Source organism: Leucoraja erinacea, chromosome 3, assembly GCF_028641065.1.
Source record: "Leucoraja erinacea ecotype New England chromosome 3, Leri_hhj_1, whole genome shotgun sequence".
Taxonomy (NCBI): Eukaryota; Metazoa; Chordata; class Chondrichthyes; order Rajiformes; family Rajidae; genus Leucoraja; species Leucoraja erinaceus.
In genome coordinates, this window is record NC_073379.1 from 4,049,945 (window position 1) to 4,070,209 (window position 20,265).

The window sequence follows — 20,265 nt, forward strand, 5'->3', positions numbered from 1 at the left end:
TAATGTATCATTAGTCTGCTCTACACAAAGAAATGGATGTGTAGTTTAATAAAAAAAGTCTGAAGTAAAAAGAAGCAGATTATTTTAACAAGAGTGACAATCTCAACTGTCGGAGATGTTAAATACCTCAGGTTTATATTTTTCAATGCATTTGTCTAAAATGTCAGATGTAACTATTTCAATAATAAAAAATTCTATTAAAGAAGAAAAATGCATGACAATCCAGTCACCAGCTACCTCGATTTCCCTGTGACAGACAGACAAAGTAACAGTCGCCGAAAAGGCTTAATAACAGAAACAAATAATGAAGTTAAAACCATATCCGATCAAATATTCCTGAATCAGAGATTCATTCTGGTAATAGAGATGGAACCTAGATAAGTGCATTTGTGGCACAAAGCCGGAGAGTGAGGATTTCTCCAGCTCAATGCATAATTTATAGCCTATGCTTGCAAACTGTGTAAAATGAAAATTTCACACCACAGCACGAGCAATGGAGCTGCTGAGAAGGCAAATGAAATCGTATTTTACTGTGCAAATTTTATTTCTTACTCTGCCCACATTTATACACAATCATTGACAAACGAAATGCATTGACAGGTCTCCCACTGATACCACTTTGTTCACACTTATAAACAGATCGGGCAGAAAGATATAGACAATTTGTTTCTTTATATTTAAAAATAAGGATCAGAATTTTTTTTTTCAATACTCGGTGCCTGCACTAGATTCATTCATGAAGGCACCATGCGCCTGTTTATTTCCCTTTGTATGATCACACAATCATCATAGCAACCATGTTTCCCTAAATTATGCATTTGAATGTTAATCCATGCATTTTATTTTCAATGGTACTTTGTCACATGTATCTAAGTACAGTGAAATTTATTTCTTGCATTTAATTTAATAAAAACCTTATTATAGGTAGTAAACAATAATACTCAAGTACATGAGTGTAAGAATAGAGGCAATACGCAAAAGTCACCACATGAACTATTAATCCTGAATGGCCCATTTTTCTCATTAAATCCATTTTGTTCTGATTAGGACACATTTCGGCTGAACTTCATGAAATATTTGCTGAAGGAATTGTCGTGTTCATCAACTGAGCTTTCCTAATATAGACAAGTCAAAAGTCAAGTTTATTCGTCACATACACATAGGAGATGTGCAGTGAAATGAAAAGTGGCAATGCTCGCGGACTTTGTGCAAAAATAACAAACAAACAAATACCAAACTACAAACAGAATGGACCAGAATCACATATTCTTTTACGTATTACATATTGTGGGAGGAAGGAATAAGGAAAAAAACAGCAATTTTTAAAAAAACAGTAGAGTGGTACAGTAAAGTTAGTCCCTGGTGAGGTAGGAGTTTACAGTCCTAATGGCCTCTGGGAAGAGACTCCTTCTCAACCTCTCCGTTCTCACAGCATAGCAACGGAGGTGTTTGCCTGACCGTAGCAGCTGGAACAGTCCGTTGTAGGGGTGGAAGAGGTCTCCCATGATCTTATTGGCTCTGGAGTTACACCTTCTGATGTATAAATCCTGTAGAGGGGCGAGTGAAGTTCGGCCGAACGCACTACTCTCTGCAGAGCCTTCTTGTCCTGGGCAGAGAGTAGTGCGTATTCTTTTATTTCTTATTGAAAGACAACTCTTTCAATAAGGGCTCAACTTATTAAAGTTGAGGACATTGGTTCTGTATCCAACATGTCCTCTTGAACTGTATTGGGATTTTCACAATGTAATCATTTATTTTTAAGAGCATCCTTAACAACAAGATCCCTTATGGGCCAGTCCCACTTTGGCGATTTTTTCGACGACTGCCGGCGACTGTCATAGTCGTAGCAGGTCGCCGGTTGACGTAGGTAGTCGCCAATGGAATTCACCCAAGTCAGCACCGGCGACAACCTACGTCATCCTGGTGACAACCTACGTCATCCTGGCCATAACCTACGATGGCACCGATGTCAGGAGAAGTCAAGCTACGCTCATTGGCGTCAAGCCAACTGTCACCGAAAAGTTTAAAACATTTCAAAATCCAGCGGCGACCAGAAAAACGCTACAATTCTTTGGGCTGAGACTACTCACAACCATACAGGTGACACCCCGGCGACCATGTGGGGACAGCATAGTCGCCTAAAAAAAATCAGGGACAGGGGCATTAATCACCCTATCACAAGACACGTCTCTAAAATAGTCTACTCCTGGATAGGTTCCATAACATATTACTCTGAGAAATGTTTCCCGACACATTTTGCAGAATAAAACTACCCATGATAATTGTAATTCTTTTCTTACATGCTTTTGATATTTCTCTACTTACTATTTGCCTTAATATGTCGGAACAACTTAAGAGACTCTTTGTGGAGTTTGCACATTCTCCCAGTGACGCATGGGTTTCCTCTGGGTGCTCTGTACAATAGGTGCAGGAGTAGACCATTCGGCCCTTCGAGCCAGCACCGTCATTCAATATGATCATGGCTGATCATCCACAATCGTTCCTGCTTTCCCGCCATATCCCCTGAATCTGCTATCTTTAAGACCTCTATCTAACTCTCTCTTGAAAGCAGCCAAAGAATTGGCCTCCACTTTCCTCCCACATCCCAATGACGTACAGGTTTGTAGGTCAATTATACTCTGTAAATTGTTCTGATGTGCATGGAGTGGATGTGAAAGTGGGAATACAGACTAGTGTGAACCAGTGCAATGGTCAGCGTGGACTTAGTGGGCTGAAGGACCTGTTTCAACGTTGTATCTCTCAACTAAACGGGCTGCATAGACCACTCTCAACCACATCTTTGTTCTCCCTACTACACAAAATTCCCACCTAAACAGATTGCACCCGTTCATTGATCTGTCCACAGATACTGTCTTTGATTAACATGCCTCCTCCTCCTTTTAGCCTATCCTTATGAAACAACAAATAATTTGGAATATGGAGTTCCCAATCCCAGTCACCCAGCAACCACATCACTGTAATAGCTATTAAATCATGCTCATTTATTTCTATTGGTGCTGTCAACTCATCTATCTTGTTACAAATGCCTCGTGCATTCAGATAAGGAGCCCTAAGCTTTGACTTTTTACAATTGTTACTTTCTCTGCTTTCAATTTCTGCTGCGCATTTCTGCTTACATTTTCTGCCCTTCCTGTCAGATTTGATTTTCATTCACCCGTTAACTTCTCTGTGCTATTGCCCTCTCGTTTCTTTTTGATTTATTAAACGTCCCCTCTCTTGAAAAAGCAACCCCTCCCCCCCAACTAAAATTAGTTTAAAGGCCTGTCTGTAAATCCCAGTGACGTGATTCATCAGAACACAGGTCCCATTGCAGTTCAAATTACTCCAAACCAGTGCCGGTCCCAATGCCCCATGAATCAGAACCCATTTCTCTTACACTAATCTTTGAGCAACGCATCTTTTTTAGCCTCTGTCAAATTGCAATACATTATATAATTGCACAAGATCAAATAAAACAAAAGCACTTTTCCACACAATAAAGTTTAACTTTAGCTTACAAGTATTTCTAGGAACTTGCAGATCACCCTGCAGAATTTTACAAGTAAAATCTAGGAACTTGCATTGACATTTATCTCCAAGTGCACATTGGATCTGAAGATCCAAACTGACTGACGCATCGAGATTGAGACTTCCCAAACGCTCCTTCGATCTGGCAGAATGTCAGCTTGGCAGGAGCAACAAATTCAGGACATGTTTGGAACGTATCTAAAGAACGGTACAGCACAGGAACATGGAATAGTACAGCACAGGAACAGGTCCTTTGGTCTACAATGTTTCTGTCGAACATGATGCCAAGTTAAAAGGACCTCATTTGCCTGTACCTAATCCATATCCCTCTATTCCCTGCACTTCCACATGCCTATCAAAATATCCCTTGAACATCACTGTTGTATCTGCCTCCATTAACATCCCTGGCAATGCATTCCAGGCCCCCATCATTACGCAAAACAACTTGTCCCAGACAGTTCCATAAACTTTCCTCCTCTCACCTTATAGCTATGCCTGCTAATGTTGGCCGTTTCCACCCATATTGTCTATTGTCTTTAAGAAGGAACTGCAAATGCTGAAAAATCGAAGGTACACAAAAGTGCTGGAGAAACTCATCGGGCCGAAACGTTGCCTATTTCCTTCGCTCCATAGATGCTGCTGCACCCGCTGAGTTTCTCCAGCACTTTTGTCGACATTGTCTATTGTCTTAGAGCTATGCCTGCTAATGTTGGACTGTCCACCCTGGGATAACGGTTCTAACAATCTTCCATATCTATGGCTCATAATTTTGCACACATATTATATACATTTTATATAACTATAATGAAAGTTTAAACTAAAACTTCTTTGCATTAATGATAAAGATATGGTGTAAACAAAGTCTTTAGTGTAAATATGTAGACGTGTTTCATTTGACAGAGCCCTGACGATGTTGCATGAATGTTTCCCCTGGTGGAAGTGTAGTAGGGACTGCATTCTCATGACAAGGATCAACAAGACTGAGAGGAGGAGAAATCCAACAGAAGGCATGAATTTTAGAAGTCCTCCGTTGCAGTAGGTCAAATAATTATACTCAAGGCTCAAAAAGAATTTGAAATTATATGGATGCAAGGTTTATCGAGGTTTTGCTAAAAAAATAGAGCCACAGGGTCAAAGATCATTTGGGCAGCACAGTGGCGCAGCAATAGAGTTGCTGCCTTACAACGACAGAGACCCAGGTTCGATCCTGACTACTTGTGCATGTCTGTGCGAAGTTTGTACATTCGCCCCGTGACCTGCGTGGGTTTTCGCCGGTTTCCTCCCACACTCCAAAGAAGTGCAGGTTAATTGCCTTTGTATAATTGTAAATTGTCTCTAGCATATGTAGGATGGTGTTAGTGTGCAGGATGGTGCCGAAGGGCCTGTTTCCACACTGTATCTCTAAACAAAACTAGATCAGTTCTGCCACATTAAATGGCAGCACAGGTTCTGCAGGCTTACTTCCATTTCGATTTCTTTCATTAAAAAAACAGAAAATATTGGAAACACTCGGGTCAGGCAGCATTTGCGGAAAGTAAAGGAAAATTAATATTTTAGGCTGGAGGCCCTTAATCAGATCCTAAGTGTGAACTTTGTTTCTTTTTCCACAGATGCTTCCTGACCTGCTGAAAGTTTCCAGCACAAAAGTTTTCTTGTTTATCATAAAAAAATCTGAAGTTAATTTCAATCTCAATCTTGAGAAAATTAAAATTTAACAAGTTTTAATCAATATAATTTACAAGAGAAAACATTGCAATTATAAAATGTCATCAGGTATTTCAAATGCAAAAGAAAATAGTTTCTGTCTGTCCACCCTATTGTGCCTTGAATTAAATGCTTCTTCAATTAGTTCTATTTATTATAATGCTTGTGTTAATTTATTTAAATAATATTTAAAATATTCAACATATTTTAACTGCAAGTTTTGATCCAGTAAATAAATTAGAATATTAATAGGAACCTGAGGCGTAACCTTTTTCCATCTAAAGAGTGGTGGGTGTATGTAACGAGCTGCCAGAAGTAGTAGTTGAGGCTGTTACTATCGCAACGTTTAAGAAACATTTAGACAAGTACATGGATAGGACAGTTTACTGGGATATGGTCCCAACACAGGCAGATGGGACAAGTGTAGATGGGACATGTTGCTCAGTGTGGACAAGTTGTGTCGATGGGCCAGTTTTCGCACTGTATGACAACAAAAGCTTTTCATTGTACCTCAGTGCACATGACTATAAACTACACTGAACTGAACTCTTTGAAAATGGTCCCGACCTGAAACGTCACCTATCCATCTCGTCCACAGATGCTGCCTGACCTGCTGAGTTACTCCAGCACTGTGTTTTAGTTGAATTCAATATGCTTCCGGAAATTCATAATGTATTTTAACATTACTACTCTATGAGCTATTTTCTGGATCTTTTCTAAACATGGTCCCAAATTATCTGATCAGATAGATTCTGAGTTACTGTGTTTTTAGTTGAATTCAATATGCTCCCCCGGAAATTCACAATGTATTTTAACATTACTACTCTATGAAGCATTTTCTGATACGGATCATTAAAATTATTGATATGCACGAGAATTTCCATCCCAACCAATTTATCTTCGTCAGAATATGGCTGGACATGTGGAGTTGCTCACCACTTGCTGAGCTAGCACACCCACAACTACGTGCCTACTGGTAAAATCAGTCCCTTACACTTCAGGGAGCAAGGAGTCGGCAGGCCTTTCTGTAAATGAGCATCTGGCTTGTGCGTTGCAGATCAGATTCCAGATTCAGATTCAATCTGGCTTGTGCGTTGCATTGAAAAGATAGTGGAAGGGCTCAGGGAATTCCAAGAGGTACGAGAGACTGGGAAGAAATGGGTTCTCTCTCAATTTGAGCTGACCTGGGCATGTGTGGCGGGATGTCAGGGGAGGGGGCCATGTGGAAAAACCTGTGTGACATGTTAATTGGAGAACACAGAACAGTGCAGCACAAGAATAGGCCCTTCAAAGTCTGTGCCAAACATAATGCCAAGACCAACTCTTATCCGCCTGCACATAGCTGATATTCCTCCATTCTCTATATATCCATGGGGCTTAAATCTCTTAAATGCCACCATCGTATCTTTCTCAACCAGCACCCCCTGGCTGTGTGTTCCAGACACCCACGGTTATTCGATGCAAAAAAAAAAGTGATCAACGCATCTCCTTTAAACTTTGTCCCTCTCACCTTAAAGCTATGCCTTGTAGTCTTTGATGTTTCCATCCTGGAAAATAGTTTCTGTCTGTCCACCCTATTGTGCCCCAAATTAAATGCTTTCTTCAATTAGTTCTATTTATTATAATGCTTGTGTTAATTTATTTAAATAATATTTAAAATGTTCAACATATTTTAACTGCAAGTTTTGATCCTGTACACAAGGTACAGAGTGAAATAAAGTAAAATTGCACTAGCTGAATTGAAAATACTTTGACAGGGAAGTTTGCAACTCTGCTGGCTATTTGTTTTATTCACCACCCAAGGTTTCTGGAGCTGAAATGACTTAGAAGTGGAAAGGTACACGTTGATTAGGGGAATACCATATTCAAGCCAGTATAACATCAATCCCACGCTGAGAAAAAAAAACATTAACTGAAATAAAATGGTCTTCAATATTATTCTCTATTCTGCATTCCACCTTGGCTCTGGCTTACAATTACATTCACACTTTTACCGACTAAACCTGGAGGAAATGAATGTTGAGGCTGGTAAATGAGGACCATTGGCTGCTCTCTGGATGATGTTAAGCAGTTACTCACCGAGGCTACTTTGCCAGCTTCTCAATCCCACAAACGACAAAGAATAATAATACTTGCTACGAGGAATTCTACGACCTGTCGCTTCTCCTCCAATTCTCACTTCATTCAGACATGGTAATAGTATTTTTGTTGCAGACACTGTAATTCTGTTACACTTGGCCAGCATTCCCTCCTACGTGGATCAGCAGATAACTTAGTAAAATGATACTGAATCGGATTCGAGGGGAAACAGAAATGGTCTGAAATATTTGCTTGTTTTTCCTCCACATTTGCTATAATGTTCTCATCAATCCTTGATGACTTCACAAAAGTGCCAGGCAGTTAGAGTCAACAGCAAGAGACAATCCAACCAAAGATCTTTGACCATCAGAGTCTCCCACCATTAACATTTCCATCGTTACCATTGACCATTAACTGAATTGGACCAGACAAATAAATAATGTGACCTGAAGAGCAGGTCAAAGGCCAGATATCCTGTTGTATTGGCTCACCCTCCTGACACATCAACAAGTCTAAACACCATCTGTAACACACGTCCAGAATAGGATGGAATACTCTCCACTTGCCTGGGTGTGCACAGGTCCATCAACAATTGGGAATGTCACACCATCAAGAGAGTAGCCTATTTCACTGCTCCTCATTTACCACATTCAATGCCTCCACCTCAGCACTCCAACACTGTGGGAAATATCATCAACATTATAGACACAAAAAGCTGGAGTAACTCAGCGGGACAGGCAGCATCTCTGGAGAGAAGGAATGGGTGACGTTTTGGTTCGACACCCTTCTTCAGATCATCAACATTATACTCTGCAGTTACTCATGGGGCTACTTTGCCCGTACCTCGCAAACGTACACATTTTGGGCAGCGCAGTGGCGCAGCTGCTAGAGCTGCTGCCTCACAGAGCCAGACACAAAAGTTTGATTCGGACCAGGGGTGCTATTCATGTGGAGTTTGCATGTTCCGCTTGTGAACGTGCGGGATACCTCAGGGCATTCCAGTTTCCTCCCACATCCCAAGGACACACAGGTTTGTAGGTTAATTGGCCTCTGTAAATTGCCCCGAATGTGTAGGGAGTGGATGCAAAAGTGGATAACATAGAACTAGTGTGAACAGGTGATCGATAGTCGGCATGGACTCGGTGGACAAACTGGGCTGTTTCCATGCTGTGCCTCTATAAACACTAACAAATGGAACCATGAAGGGCAGGAAGACCAGATACATGGAACTCCACTACTACAGGCCTTCCTCCAATTCTCCTTTCACCCTGACGTGGTAATTTTTTGTCATTCTGGTCTTCATCATCAATGAAATAAAAATATATTCTTCTACATTGGTACCAACTGCTTACACCATACAAGAAGAAAATCTCCCTCCAAAGAGGAAGATGAATTGTCTTCTCAATTAACAAATGGTTAAATTACCTTTCGCTTCATGGTGCTGTCCACTTCAGAATCGCTCTCAGATTCAGAACTATCTTGCGATGAACTTTCCTCAGACTCACTAGTTGCAGATTGTACGTTTTTCGACTTGGTTTGGCCGTTTTCTCTGCGGCTGCTTTCACTAATGATGAAAACATTGCAAAAACAAAATCAATGAATATTGTTTCCACGTTATCTTTTTCAAACTAAATATACAAATATCTAGGCTTCTGAAATAAACTAATTCTGGCACAATATTTTTGCCCAGAATATACAATCACATGAAGAAAAGTAATAAACTATTACACACAGTACTCAAATTATGAACCTCTAATGTATTCGAAAAACAATTTGTTGATCAGAATGAGAATCAGAATATCAACACCTCATATTTCGCTTGGACAGATTACACCCCAGCAATATGAATATTGACTTCTATAATCTCTTTTGATGTCTCATTTTCACACCTTACCCTTCCTTATCTATGCGTCGCCCTCTCCCCTGACTTAGTCCGAAGAAGGGTCTCGACCCACAACGTCACCCATTCCTTCTACCCAGAGATGTTGCCTGTCCCACTGAGATACTCCAACATTTTGTGTCTATCCTTTTTATATTTAAATGCTTGCACAAGACTAGCTGGTAAAAGCTCAAGATTTTAACCAGCGACCTGTTACCACCTTCCAAGATTGTGAATTGTTCTGAGAGGGATGAGTATTAGATTACAACCAGTTGTTGCAAAAAAGTAATATCATGGCAAGTATAAGACAAAAGTACGCAGAAGGGGAAATTAGGAAATATTCTTTAGACTTTACTTTAGAGAAATAAGTGTGGAAGCAGGCCCTTTAGCCCATCAAGTCCGCGTGGACCAGCGATCACCCCGTATACTGGCACTATTCTACACACCAGGGACAATTTACACTTTTAACAAAGCTAATTAACCTATTTACCTGTATGTCTTTGGAATGTGGAAGGAGACCAGGGCACCCGGGGAAAACCCACGCGGTCCCAGGAAGAACATACAAACTCCCTACAGACAGCACCTGTAGTCAGGATTGAACCCGGGACACTGGGGCTTGTAAGACAACAACTCTACCACTGCATCACTATGCCGCACAAATGAAGATGGTGAAAATTCCAAGGAATTTAATTTAGGAGAAATTCAATTGCTAGATATTAATGGTTACAGAAAAGAACAGGTGAATGCCTTGTTGCAAATTGTGTGTGAAGATCATTGCAGGTACAAAATCGTTCTAAAAACCACATTTCTCCACCCTGAAACCAAACAAATGTGAGATTAATCACGATGTCTTATCTATCCTGAGACAGTCAATATCTACGGAAAAAAATCACATGTGGATAAAGTGCACTTTGTCAGATGGTTATTAAAGGCCATCTTTATACATTTTGGTTTCACCATGTAGAAATTACAGCTGTGCTTATACATAGCCCCCCCCCCCCCCCCCCCCCATATCAGGGCACCATAATGTTTGGGACACATGGCTTCACAGGCATTTGTAATTGCTCAGGTGTGGTTAATTGCCTCCTTAATGCAGGTATAAGAGAGCTCTCAGCACCTAGTCTTTCCTCCAGTCTTTCCATCACCTTTGGAAACGTCTAATGCTGCTTATCAACATGAGGACCAAAGTTGTTCCAATGAAAGTCAAAGAAGCCATTATGGCTTCTTTGACTGAGAAACAAGAATAAAACTGTTAGAGACATCAGCCAAACCTTAGGCTTACCAAAATCAACTGTTTGGAACATCATTAAGAAGAAAGAGAACACTGGCGAGCTTACTAATCACAAAGGGACTGGCAGGCCAAGGAAGACCTCCACAGCTGATGACAGAAGAATTCTCTCTATAACATAGAAAAATTCCCAAACACCTGTCTGATAGATCAGAAAGACTCTTCAGGAGTCAGTTGTGGATTTGTCAATGCCCACTGTCTGCAGAAGACTTCATGAACAGAAATACAGAGGCTACACTGCAAGATGCAAACCACTGCTTAGCCGCAAAAATAGGATGGCCAGGTTACAGTTTGCTAAGAAGTACTTAAAAGATCAACCAGAGTTCTGGGAAACGGTCTGATGGACAGATGAGACGAAGAGTAACTTATATCAGAGTAATGCAAGAGCAAACAAAGTATGGAGGAGAGAAGGAACTGCTCAAGATTTAAAAAATGGTCAATTCTTGAGTGGCCAAGTCAATCACCCGATCTGAACCCAATTGAGCATGCTTTTTATATGAGGAAGGGAAAACTGAAGGGGACTAGCCCCCAAAACAAGAATAAGCTAAAGATGGCTGCAATACAGGCCTGGCAGAGCATCACCAGAGAAGACACCCAGCAACTGGTGATGTCCATGAATAGCAGGCTTCAAACAGTCATTGCATGAAAAGGATATGCAACAAAATACTAAACATGACTACTTTCATTTACATGACATTGCCTTGTCCCAAACATTATGGTGCCCTGAAATGGGGGGGACTATGTATAAACACTGCTGTAATTTCTACATGGTGAAATCAAAATGTATAAAAATGGCCTTTATTAAAATCTGACATTGTGCGCTTTAACCGTGTGATTTAAAAAAAATTACAAATCTCAAATTGTGGAGTACAAAGGCAAATAAATAAATGACGTGTCTTTGTCCCAAACATTATGGAGGGCACTGTATATAATGACACTGTTTAGTGTTCAGTTAGAAGGACCTTCAATGGGTATGAGGAGCAGAAGCAGCATTGTCATTTCGACATCGGCGTACGTGGAAGCACATCTTGACTGATAGTAGACCAGAATTACACACCAATGTGAAAACATCCATCACATACAAACCACTGCGAATCCCATTAACTTCAGTTGGAAGCCCCCCCCCCCCCCCCCCCCCCCCCCCCGAATTTCTTTAACAAAATATGTACAACTTTTCGAATTCAACTCAGTGGAAAATTGGCACATTTCCACCATCTCTCCTGATGATTAATAGTGTTGATCTTACCACGGATAATTTCCAAAGATAATCTAAAGAGTGGTCTTTATTGGTAACTGTGTTTGTAAAGTTTTACAGCAATGAAAAGCCAGGATTAATTTAAACTGCAGATATCATTTGTTCCATACAAGAAAAACAATATAAATCATTTTTTAAAATCATTAAGACCTGACTTAAGTTAATAAAGTTATAATTAGGGCATTATGTTGTATTTGCTACGAGGTGGCAGGGCAAGCTGCCTTAATTACTGTCTATAATAGATGGAGCAGAGTGCGTGCTAAACCCCAATCAGTGCTGTCAGCTACAAAGAAAAAACCAAGGCAGCACATCACCAGCATCAGCGGCAATCAATGAATGAAAGGCCAATGATCTCTGCAATTTCCGACAAGCAAGAATGCAGTCTGTCAAGTAAGGTTCTTGATTTTCAAATTAGTAGTACGCATGTACTACTTAATATTAGAAACTGACATAATAAATGCATTCAGGAAAAAAAAACTCTACAAGTTACATGATTAAAGCAATAGCACAAATTTCATCAGGAAAGTCTGCCAAATTGTCTCGCACTTCAAAACACGACCCTACAATTAGCTGAATCCCAGTCCCCGTTTCAAGAGAGTAAAACACAATGCTGAGTAACTCAGCGTGTCAAGCAGCATCTGTGGAGGGACTGGATCGATTACGTTTCGGGTCTGAATCCTTTTTCTGGTTTGCTGTATTTTACTGGACTTATTTGACTGTATTTGACTTATTTTAGTCACGTCACAACGCAAAAGTATTCCCCATCAGGCTGGCAACACTCTTCAAATTTAGTGGAGATCTGAAACAAGCTGAAAGAAGAATGCAAAGCTTTTAAAAATTGAGGGCGGCACGGATGGAGCTGCTGCCTTACGGGGCCTGAGGCCCAAGTTCAATTCCGACTATGGGTGCTGCCTGCATGGAGTTAGTACGTTCTCCCTCTGACCACGTGTGCTTTGCTCGGGTGCTCCGGTTTCCTCCCACACTCCAAAGACGTAGATGAATTTGGTTTCCGCAAATTGTAAATGATCCCAAGTGCGTAGAATAATGTTGGTGTACTAAACTCAGTTACCAGTTTAATCTGCCCTACCTCTGGAGAAGTTATTAGAGATATCAATTTAAATCTTGACACATTATCACAATAACAACATAGTGCCATGATAAGAGCTTGGTACGTTCTCCCTATGACCTGCGTTAGTTTTCTCCAGGAGCTCTGTTTTCCTCCCACAATCCAAAGACATGCTAATTGGCTTGGTATAATTGTAAATTGTCCCTGGTGTGTGTTGGGTAGTGTTAGTGCATGGAGTGATCAAAGGTTGGTGCAGACTCAGTGGGCCGAAGGGCCTATTTCCGCGCTGCATCTCTAAACTAAACAATTGTGGGCTGCTGCATTTTTACCTTCCTTCACTCGTCTTCTCTTTTTCTGATTCACTGTCACTTGAATCTTCACTTGAACTTTCACTGCTCTCTTCATTCTTGCTGCCAGATTCACTCTCGTTACCAGATGCTGGAAATTGAATGTTAAAGAAGTTTAAGACCGTTTTATTTCGGACACTTCGAAATTCAGGCCAAGTTCACCAGTAATACTGAACCACGTCTTATCCATCCAGACACAATTGTGGCAAGGTTTTTTTTAAGATATATTAAAAGCTCATATATTCCAAAACCACTCAAACATAAATACAAATGAAGATTAAAAATAAGCATTAGATCCTGTTGCAATATTGGAACAAATATGAATAGGATCATTTGTGTACCATTGTTTGCTTACAAAAAGGCTTAACTCATAATTGTAGTAAGGAATAGGACATAAGTGGATATGCACCTCCCAACATGATACGTAGTTTATTGCGCAAAGATAATGTACCATTTCAACCTCAAGATTATTTTTTAATTACATGCTGTTTTTATGTATTTGTTATATGTTTAGATCAGCCTTGGAATCAAGAAACAGAGGACATAGGTTTAAGGTGAGAGGGGCCTGAGCAGTGCTTCCACACCTCAAAACATGTTTTCCTTAAATAATCCCAAATTTCATGGAATTTTATGGCATTTCCTGAAATTTTCAAAAATGCATCCTGCGTGCTATTTGTTGTTGGGGATTTTTTCACGGGCACACGTTAACAACACAGAGAAGAACAAGGCAAAAACAAATCTATGTAACTATACTGCATCTGCCCGCTTCTGTTAAGAATCAAGAGTCAAGAGTCAATTTAATTGTCATTTGGACCCCTAGAGGTCCAAACGAAATGCCGTTTCTGCAGCCATACATTACACACAAATAGACCCAGACACAACATAATTACAATTTTACATAAACATCCATCACATAGCTGTGATGGAAGGCCAAAAAAAAACTTATCTCTCCACTGCACTCTCCCCCCCCCCGATGTCAGAGTCAAAGTCAAAGCCCCCGGCTGGCGATGGCGATTGCCCCGCGGCCATTGAAGCCACGCCGGGTGGTGCGAGGTCGCACACCGGGTCTTGGTGTTGGAGCCCCCGGTGTGCGCTCGTAAAGTCCCGCAGCCATTACAGCCGCGCGGGGCAGTGGTGTCACGCCCCGCTCCAGGAGCTCTTCGACCCCGCAACTCGGGCGGGAGAATTCGCCGTTGCAGGAGCCCCGAAAAGCAGTCTCTCTCCAGAGGAGCCGCGGGCTCCCGGCGCCACTGTCCGCAGACCCGCAGTAGCAGCCTCCGACTCAGCAGCGGCCTCCGACTCAGCGCAGCCCCCGACTCAGCAGCAGCCTCCGACTCAGCAGCAGCCTCCGACTCAGCAGCAGCCTCCGCGCGGCAGCAAAAGCTGGAGCGGCTGCAACTCCTCCCCGGAGACTCGACATTGTAAGCCCCGCATAAATGACGTTAGTTTGGAGGGATTTTATGTGGCACCTGAGTCCCCGGCTTTCCTCCTGTCCCCTAGGCCGCTCGGCGACGTTACATCGCCTCAACGTCGGCCGCCGCAATGGAAACCCGACCCCGAAACTCTACCCCTGGCTGCGCGGCGTTCCAAATCCAGCGCAGCCCGCGGCCCGGACAGTCCCGCAGTCCCAGCTCTGCGAATGTTGGGAGTCAACGGCCACAGCGCTCCGGAGCTTACCGCACGGCGACCCAGTAAGGCATTGCCCGCTCCCCCCCCCCCACACACACGCCGCCAACAAAAAATACAAAAACTACATTAAAACGTCCAGACAGAAAATAATAAAAACGCGGACAGACTGCAGAGGCCGCTGCTGGCCAGAGCCGCGCCGCCTACTCACTTGTACAGTGTTTTGCAAGGCAGCTTTTGTTGCCTGCAACAGTTTTCGTGGCCTTCGTTTTTTCTACCTGCTCTCATGTGTCTCAGTCTCTGCTTTCTCTCCCTATCTCACTCCCTCCCTTCCCCTTTCCCTCCCTCTCCCTCCCTCTCTCTCCCTCCCCGTCCCTCTCTTCCTCCCTCTCTCTCTCCCCCTTCCTTTTTTTCTCTCCCTCTCTTATTCCCTCCCTCTCTCCCCATCCCTCTCCCTCCCTCCTCAAATTGTAACTGCAATCCCACCGCCCACGGGTAACTTTTCACCACTAGGATTATCCAGAATTCTACTACTGCCTGAAAAATAATCAAAGGCTTAACTTCCACTGAGAAAGAGAATTCCAAAGATTAATTGTTATACAAGAATTTTCCCCGACCAGTCCGTGATCCATAGCTCTGTGGCCATAGTGCTATGTTTAAAGCCCATGGTGCTGCAGCCGACAGCACTATATTTAGAACCCATAGTGCTGCAGCCAACAGCTCTTTGTTTAAATTCCCACACGTTAAACTGTTTAAACCTTTGAGCGCCAAACCAGCAGTGCTGTGTGTGTTGCCTTTACACCCCTTCGCGGGCCAGATGCGGAAATTTCCCGAAATTATTCAATTTCCCTAAAATTACCCGAAGACAGCCATAATTTCCCGAATTTCAAAGTGGAAAACACCTTTTCCACTCAGGCGGTGGTCGGTATATGGAACGAGCTGACAGAGGAGGTAGTTGAGGCAGGTACTACAACAGCATTTAAAATACACAGGTACATAGATAGGAGGGATATGGGCAAAACAGAGGCAAATGGGACTCGCTTAGTTGTGTCATCTTGGTCAGCATAGATTGAGCAGCCTGTTTCTGTGCTTTATGACCGTGCAAGCCAAGCACTAATAAAAAAAAGTATAATGAAAGCTGTTCAACACCAAACGCAGATCTCACTAGATTTTTAAAACAAAACCAGAAATGTAAATGAAAACATTTACAAACAGACGATTTCAACATTGGAATGACAATGTTCATGTTACATGAACAAGACATAAGACACATATCAAACGCCAAATAACATGTCAGGTAGAGTAAGCTCATGACAATCTCTCCCAGCAATCACTCACCTTCGCTGGATTCTTCCTGCTCTTCAGAATCAGAGTAAAACTTCTCAGCTGAAGTGTCTTTCTTTGCTTTTAGTTTACCTACTGGTATTACCACTTCTGTAATCTGTGAATGAACAGAAAAATAGATCAGATACTTTGTAAATAGATCAGATACAGAAAAATAGATCAGATACAAATGAGAAACTCAAAAATGTTTATATTTAGAATCAGTGGTGGACTGGCCAGGGTGTCAGCTTGCCCGATGGCAAGTGGGCCCCTGATGAAGTGGGCCCCCTATATCAAGTGGGCCCCTGATGAAGTGGGCCCCCTTGTCTCCTGGCAACCAATATATTTAGACCCAGTCCGCCACTGTTTAGAACTGAACAGTTTTATCATAATGATCAAGGACACCAACTTAATTTACACTGGTATGAACCACTATATTTTTGTTCTTTCATGTAGTATATTTTGGTAAGTTTCAGTGTCAGTACAGTAAATGGAATTCTAAAAGTAAATGGCATACATTTAAATGATGGCTGCCTGATTTTATTTAGGAAGTGTTGGGAGAACAGGATTGTTTAGTTTTATTTTAGTTTATTGTTACGTGTGAAAAGCTTTTGTTGCATGCTAACCAGTCAGCAGAAAGCCAATGCATGATTACAATCGAGCCATTTAGATACTAGCCATATAGATACATGACAAGGGAATAACGTTTAGTGCAAGGTAATGCCAGTAAAGTCTGATCAAGGATAGTCCAAGGGTTGTCCAAAGATAGTCCACAAAGATTGGGGCAAGGATGGAAAATAGGTTTCCTCTAGACTACTGAAGGGGCTGGCTTGGAAGTCATTGGTCATTTGTATGTTTGAGATTTAGCAGCAGTGTTTATGAACAGTTACAACAGGAATGATTTCATTCATAATCCCATAGAAAATAAAAACAAAGATAAAAATATTGCAAAATATTTAATATATCTAGAAATGGAATCCTGCTAACATTAATGTTTTAATATTGATGGATATACCAATAATTTTTAGGGTTTTTTTTTATAGTACTATGTATAAAATCATTTTAGTTTGGTAACTTTCCATCTCAAGTCATTCGCTTTTTCTCCTGCATCAATTCTCTGCTCTGTATGTGGGCTTTGAGAGGGTGAAGAGAAGGTTTACCAGAATGCTGCTTGGATTAGAGGGTTTCAGCCACAGGGACAGTTTGAATGTATTGTTTTCTCTGGAATGTCAGAGGTTACATAGAAATAGGTGCAGGAGGAGGCCATTCGGCCCTTTTCAAACCAACACCGCCATTCATTGTGATCAGTGGCGGACTGGCCAGGGTGTCAGCTTGCCCGATGGCAAGTAGGCCCCTGATGAAGTGATAGCAAGTGGGCCCCTGTTAAATGATAGCATTGTAGTTGTGGATGGGCCCCTTTGGCTCCTGGCAACCAATATTTTTAGACCCAGTCCGCCACTGATTGTGATCATGGCTGATCGTCCCCAATCAATAACCCGTGCCTGCCTTCTCCCCATATCCCTTGATTCCACTAGCCCCTAGAGCTCTACCTAACTCTCTCTTAAATCCATCCAGTGACTTGGCCTCCACTGCCCTTTGTGGCAGGGAATTCCACAAATTCACAACTCTCCGGGTGAAAAAGTTTTTTTTCACCACAGTCTTAAATGGCTTCCCCTTTATTCTAAGAAGGTTGAGGGGTGACTTGATAGAAGTATATAAAATTTACGAGAGGCATAGATAGGGTAGACAGTCAGAACCTTATTCCCCAGGGTGGAAGTTTTTTTTTGAAACAGAGGGTGCTGGGGGCCTGGAATGCAATTCTGTGATGGAGGCGGATACGATGGCGGCATTTACGATAGGCACATGGAAATGCAGAGAATAGAGAGATACATACGGATCATGTACAGGCAGATCAGATTAGTTTAACTTGGCATCATGCACGACAGATACATTGTGGGCCTGTGCTCCACTGTCACAGTGAAGCCACATGCAAATTGAAGGAACAGCACCTCATATTTCACTTAGGCAGCTTACACCCCAGCAGCATGAATGCTGTTTTCCCTAATTTCAAGTAACCCCCCACCCACCCCCACCCTAGTCATCCTACTAGTTCCACTGTTCGCATCCCTGTAACCCTTCATTATCACCTCTTCCCCAACAATCGGCCATTATGGGCTCCACCCTTCCTCGGTCATCTATTGCTGGCCCTGATTTGTTCTGACCTTTTCCTACTTCCAGTTCCCTCTCTCCCTCCCACCCCCCATCCACTTTCAGTCTGAAGAAGAGTTCAGACCCAAAACGTCACCCATCCTTTATTCTCCAGAGATGCTGCCTGACCCACTGTGGTAGTCTAGCACTTTGTGTCCATCTTTGGTATAAACCAGCATCTGCAGTTCCTTCCTGCACTGTACTGTCCCCATGTTCTCCTATTTACATAACCTAGCCGGGCCAGTGACAATCAGTAAACTTAAAAATGTCATACCTGCTGAATAACTTCCACATTTCGGACAGAAGGATCAGGGGCTGTCTGTGGCCAATCTGGAAGCTCCAGATACCCATTTGCTTTTGTATTCAACGAGTGAGATAACGTGCTCAATTGGAAACGATCTCTATCTGTTGAATAAGAATAAAAAAGAGAAAAATAATAACATGGGCTTTGTGTCAGAGCCTTAATCAGCACTAGTGATAATTGGTACTGCATTATCTCAAATGCCATTGTGTAAATAAAAAGGGGAGATGATTCTTCATAGGTCAGAAAACTGATTTCAGACCATAGATTACAATAATCTCACCTATAATGGTCCAATAAAAAAGCTAATCATTCAGTGTGTTTGGAGGTGTTGCTGTGAAATGCAGCTCCTCTAAAAATTACTTTACTGTGAATATTAAGAATGACAGCGCAGCTAAACAATCCGAATACATGTCTTGGTACAAAACCCGTGCAGAATTTTAATACTATTTTGCTGCCAAGCTTATCGCTTTCCTAGTAAGCTTAAAAGTTAACTACAAAATAAACACATTTATTAATTTGTTAATAGCAATATGCTCCATTACAATAAACTCAACTATAAAAGTACACATGTAAAATTCAAGAACCTAAAGTTAATATCAAAAACAAAAAGTAGGCTTTAGTACACAACAGTGGTAACTTTGTAATCTTAAAGTGTTCACATTATTAATGTTATCTACATCTTGCAGCATACACATATGGGCTGCTTCATTTGCTGACAAGTTGCAAATGAAATTGAATATCCTGCAATCATCAGCAAATATTATATTCCCACTTCTGAAGATGGATGAAAGGTATTTGATGAAGCAGCTAAAGATTGGCCGAGGACATTGCCCTGAAGAATTCACGTGGTGATATTTTGGGGTCGGATGATTGTTTTCCAACAAACAAGCACATGATCACACCCATTAGAATGTTTCCCACATGACATCCAATGTCTTTCATTTCACCAGGCTTCACACTTGGGACCATGCTGTCCTGCCGTCAAAGGCAGTTACTCCCACTTCACCTCGGGAATTTAGCGGGTTAGGCTAGGATTATGACATTTCTGGAGCAGAGCAATCCTGATCCATCGGTAGGCAAGATATTGACGAGGAAGTGCTTGACAGCACTGTCGACGACACCTTACACCACTTTGCTCCTGAATGAGTGTAGACTGATGGGGCAGTAACTAGAATTGGATTTGCCCTTGTGAACAGAACATACACAGCATTGTGACTGTGATGAACCAGAGGTACAACTAGCCCTTAAGCAAGTCTTCAGTCCACCAGCTGGGATGTGGTCGGATTCTAGAGTCAGGGTCATGCAGGATGGAAACACGCCCTTCAACCCAATTTGTTCATGCGACCGTGACAATTTGTCTGCCGCCCGGCCCATACCTCTCTAAACCTTTCCAACTCATGTACCTGTCAAAATGGCTTGGAGAGGTTGTTTTTGTACCTGAATGAAATAGTTAATCTGATATTTCGTTCCATATCCCCTGCGTGGGAAAAGTTGCCCCTTAGATTTCTACCAAATCATTCCCCTCTCATCTTAAAGCTATGTCCTCTAGTTTTTAATTTCTGTACCATGGGAAAAATAAACTTTGCATTTACCCTATTGCCCTCAAGATTTTCTCCACCTTTATAGGTCTTCACTCCATCCAGTGCTCCCAGGGTGTT

General features: G+C 41.9%; 1 protein-coding gene across 1 annotated transcript in view; it reads right to left on the minus strand.

The window, feature by feature from the left end:
* Positions 1-20,265, minus strand: part of ap3b1a (adaptor related protein complex 3 subunit beta 1a) — a 250,224-nt gene that overhangs the window by 111,299 nt on the left and 118,660 nt on the right. The window contains exons 17-20 of the mRNA XM_055631560.1: positions 18,578-18,708; positions 16,111-16,213; positions 13,129-13,237; positions 8,737-8,875 (exon numbers count right to left, since the gene is read on the minus strand). Of these exons, the coding sequence (XP_055487535.1) occupies positions 8,737-8,875; positions 13,129-13,237; positions 16,111-16,213; positions 18,578-18,708 (482 nt within the window). The remainder of the gene's footprint in view (positions 1-8,736; positions 8,876-13,128; positions 13,238-16,110; positions 16,214-18,577; positions 18,709-20,265) is intronic.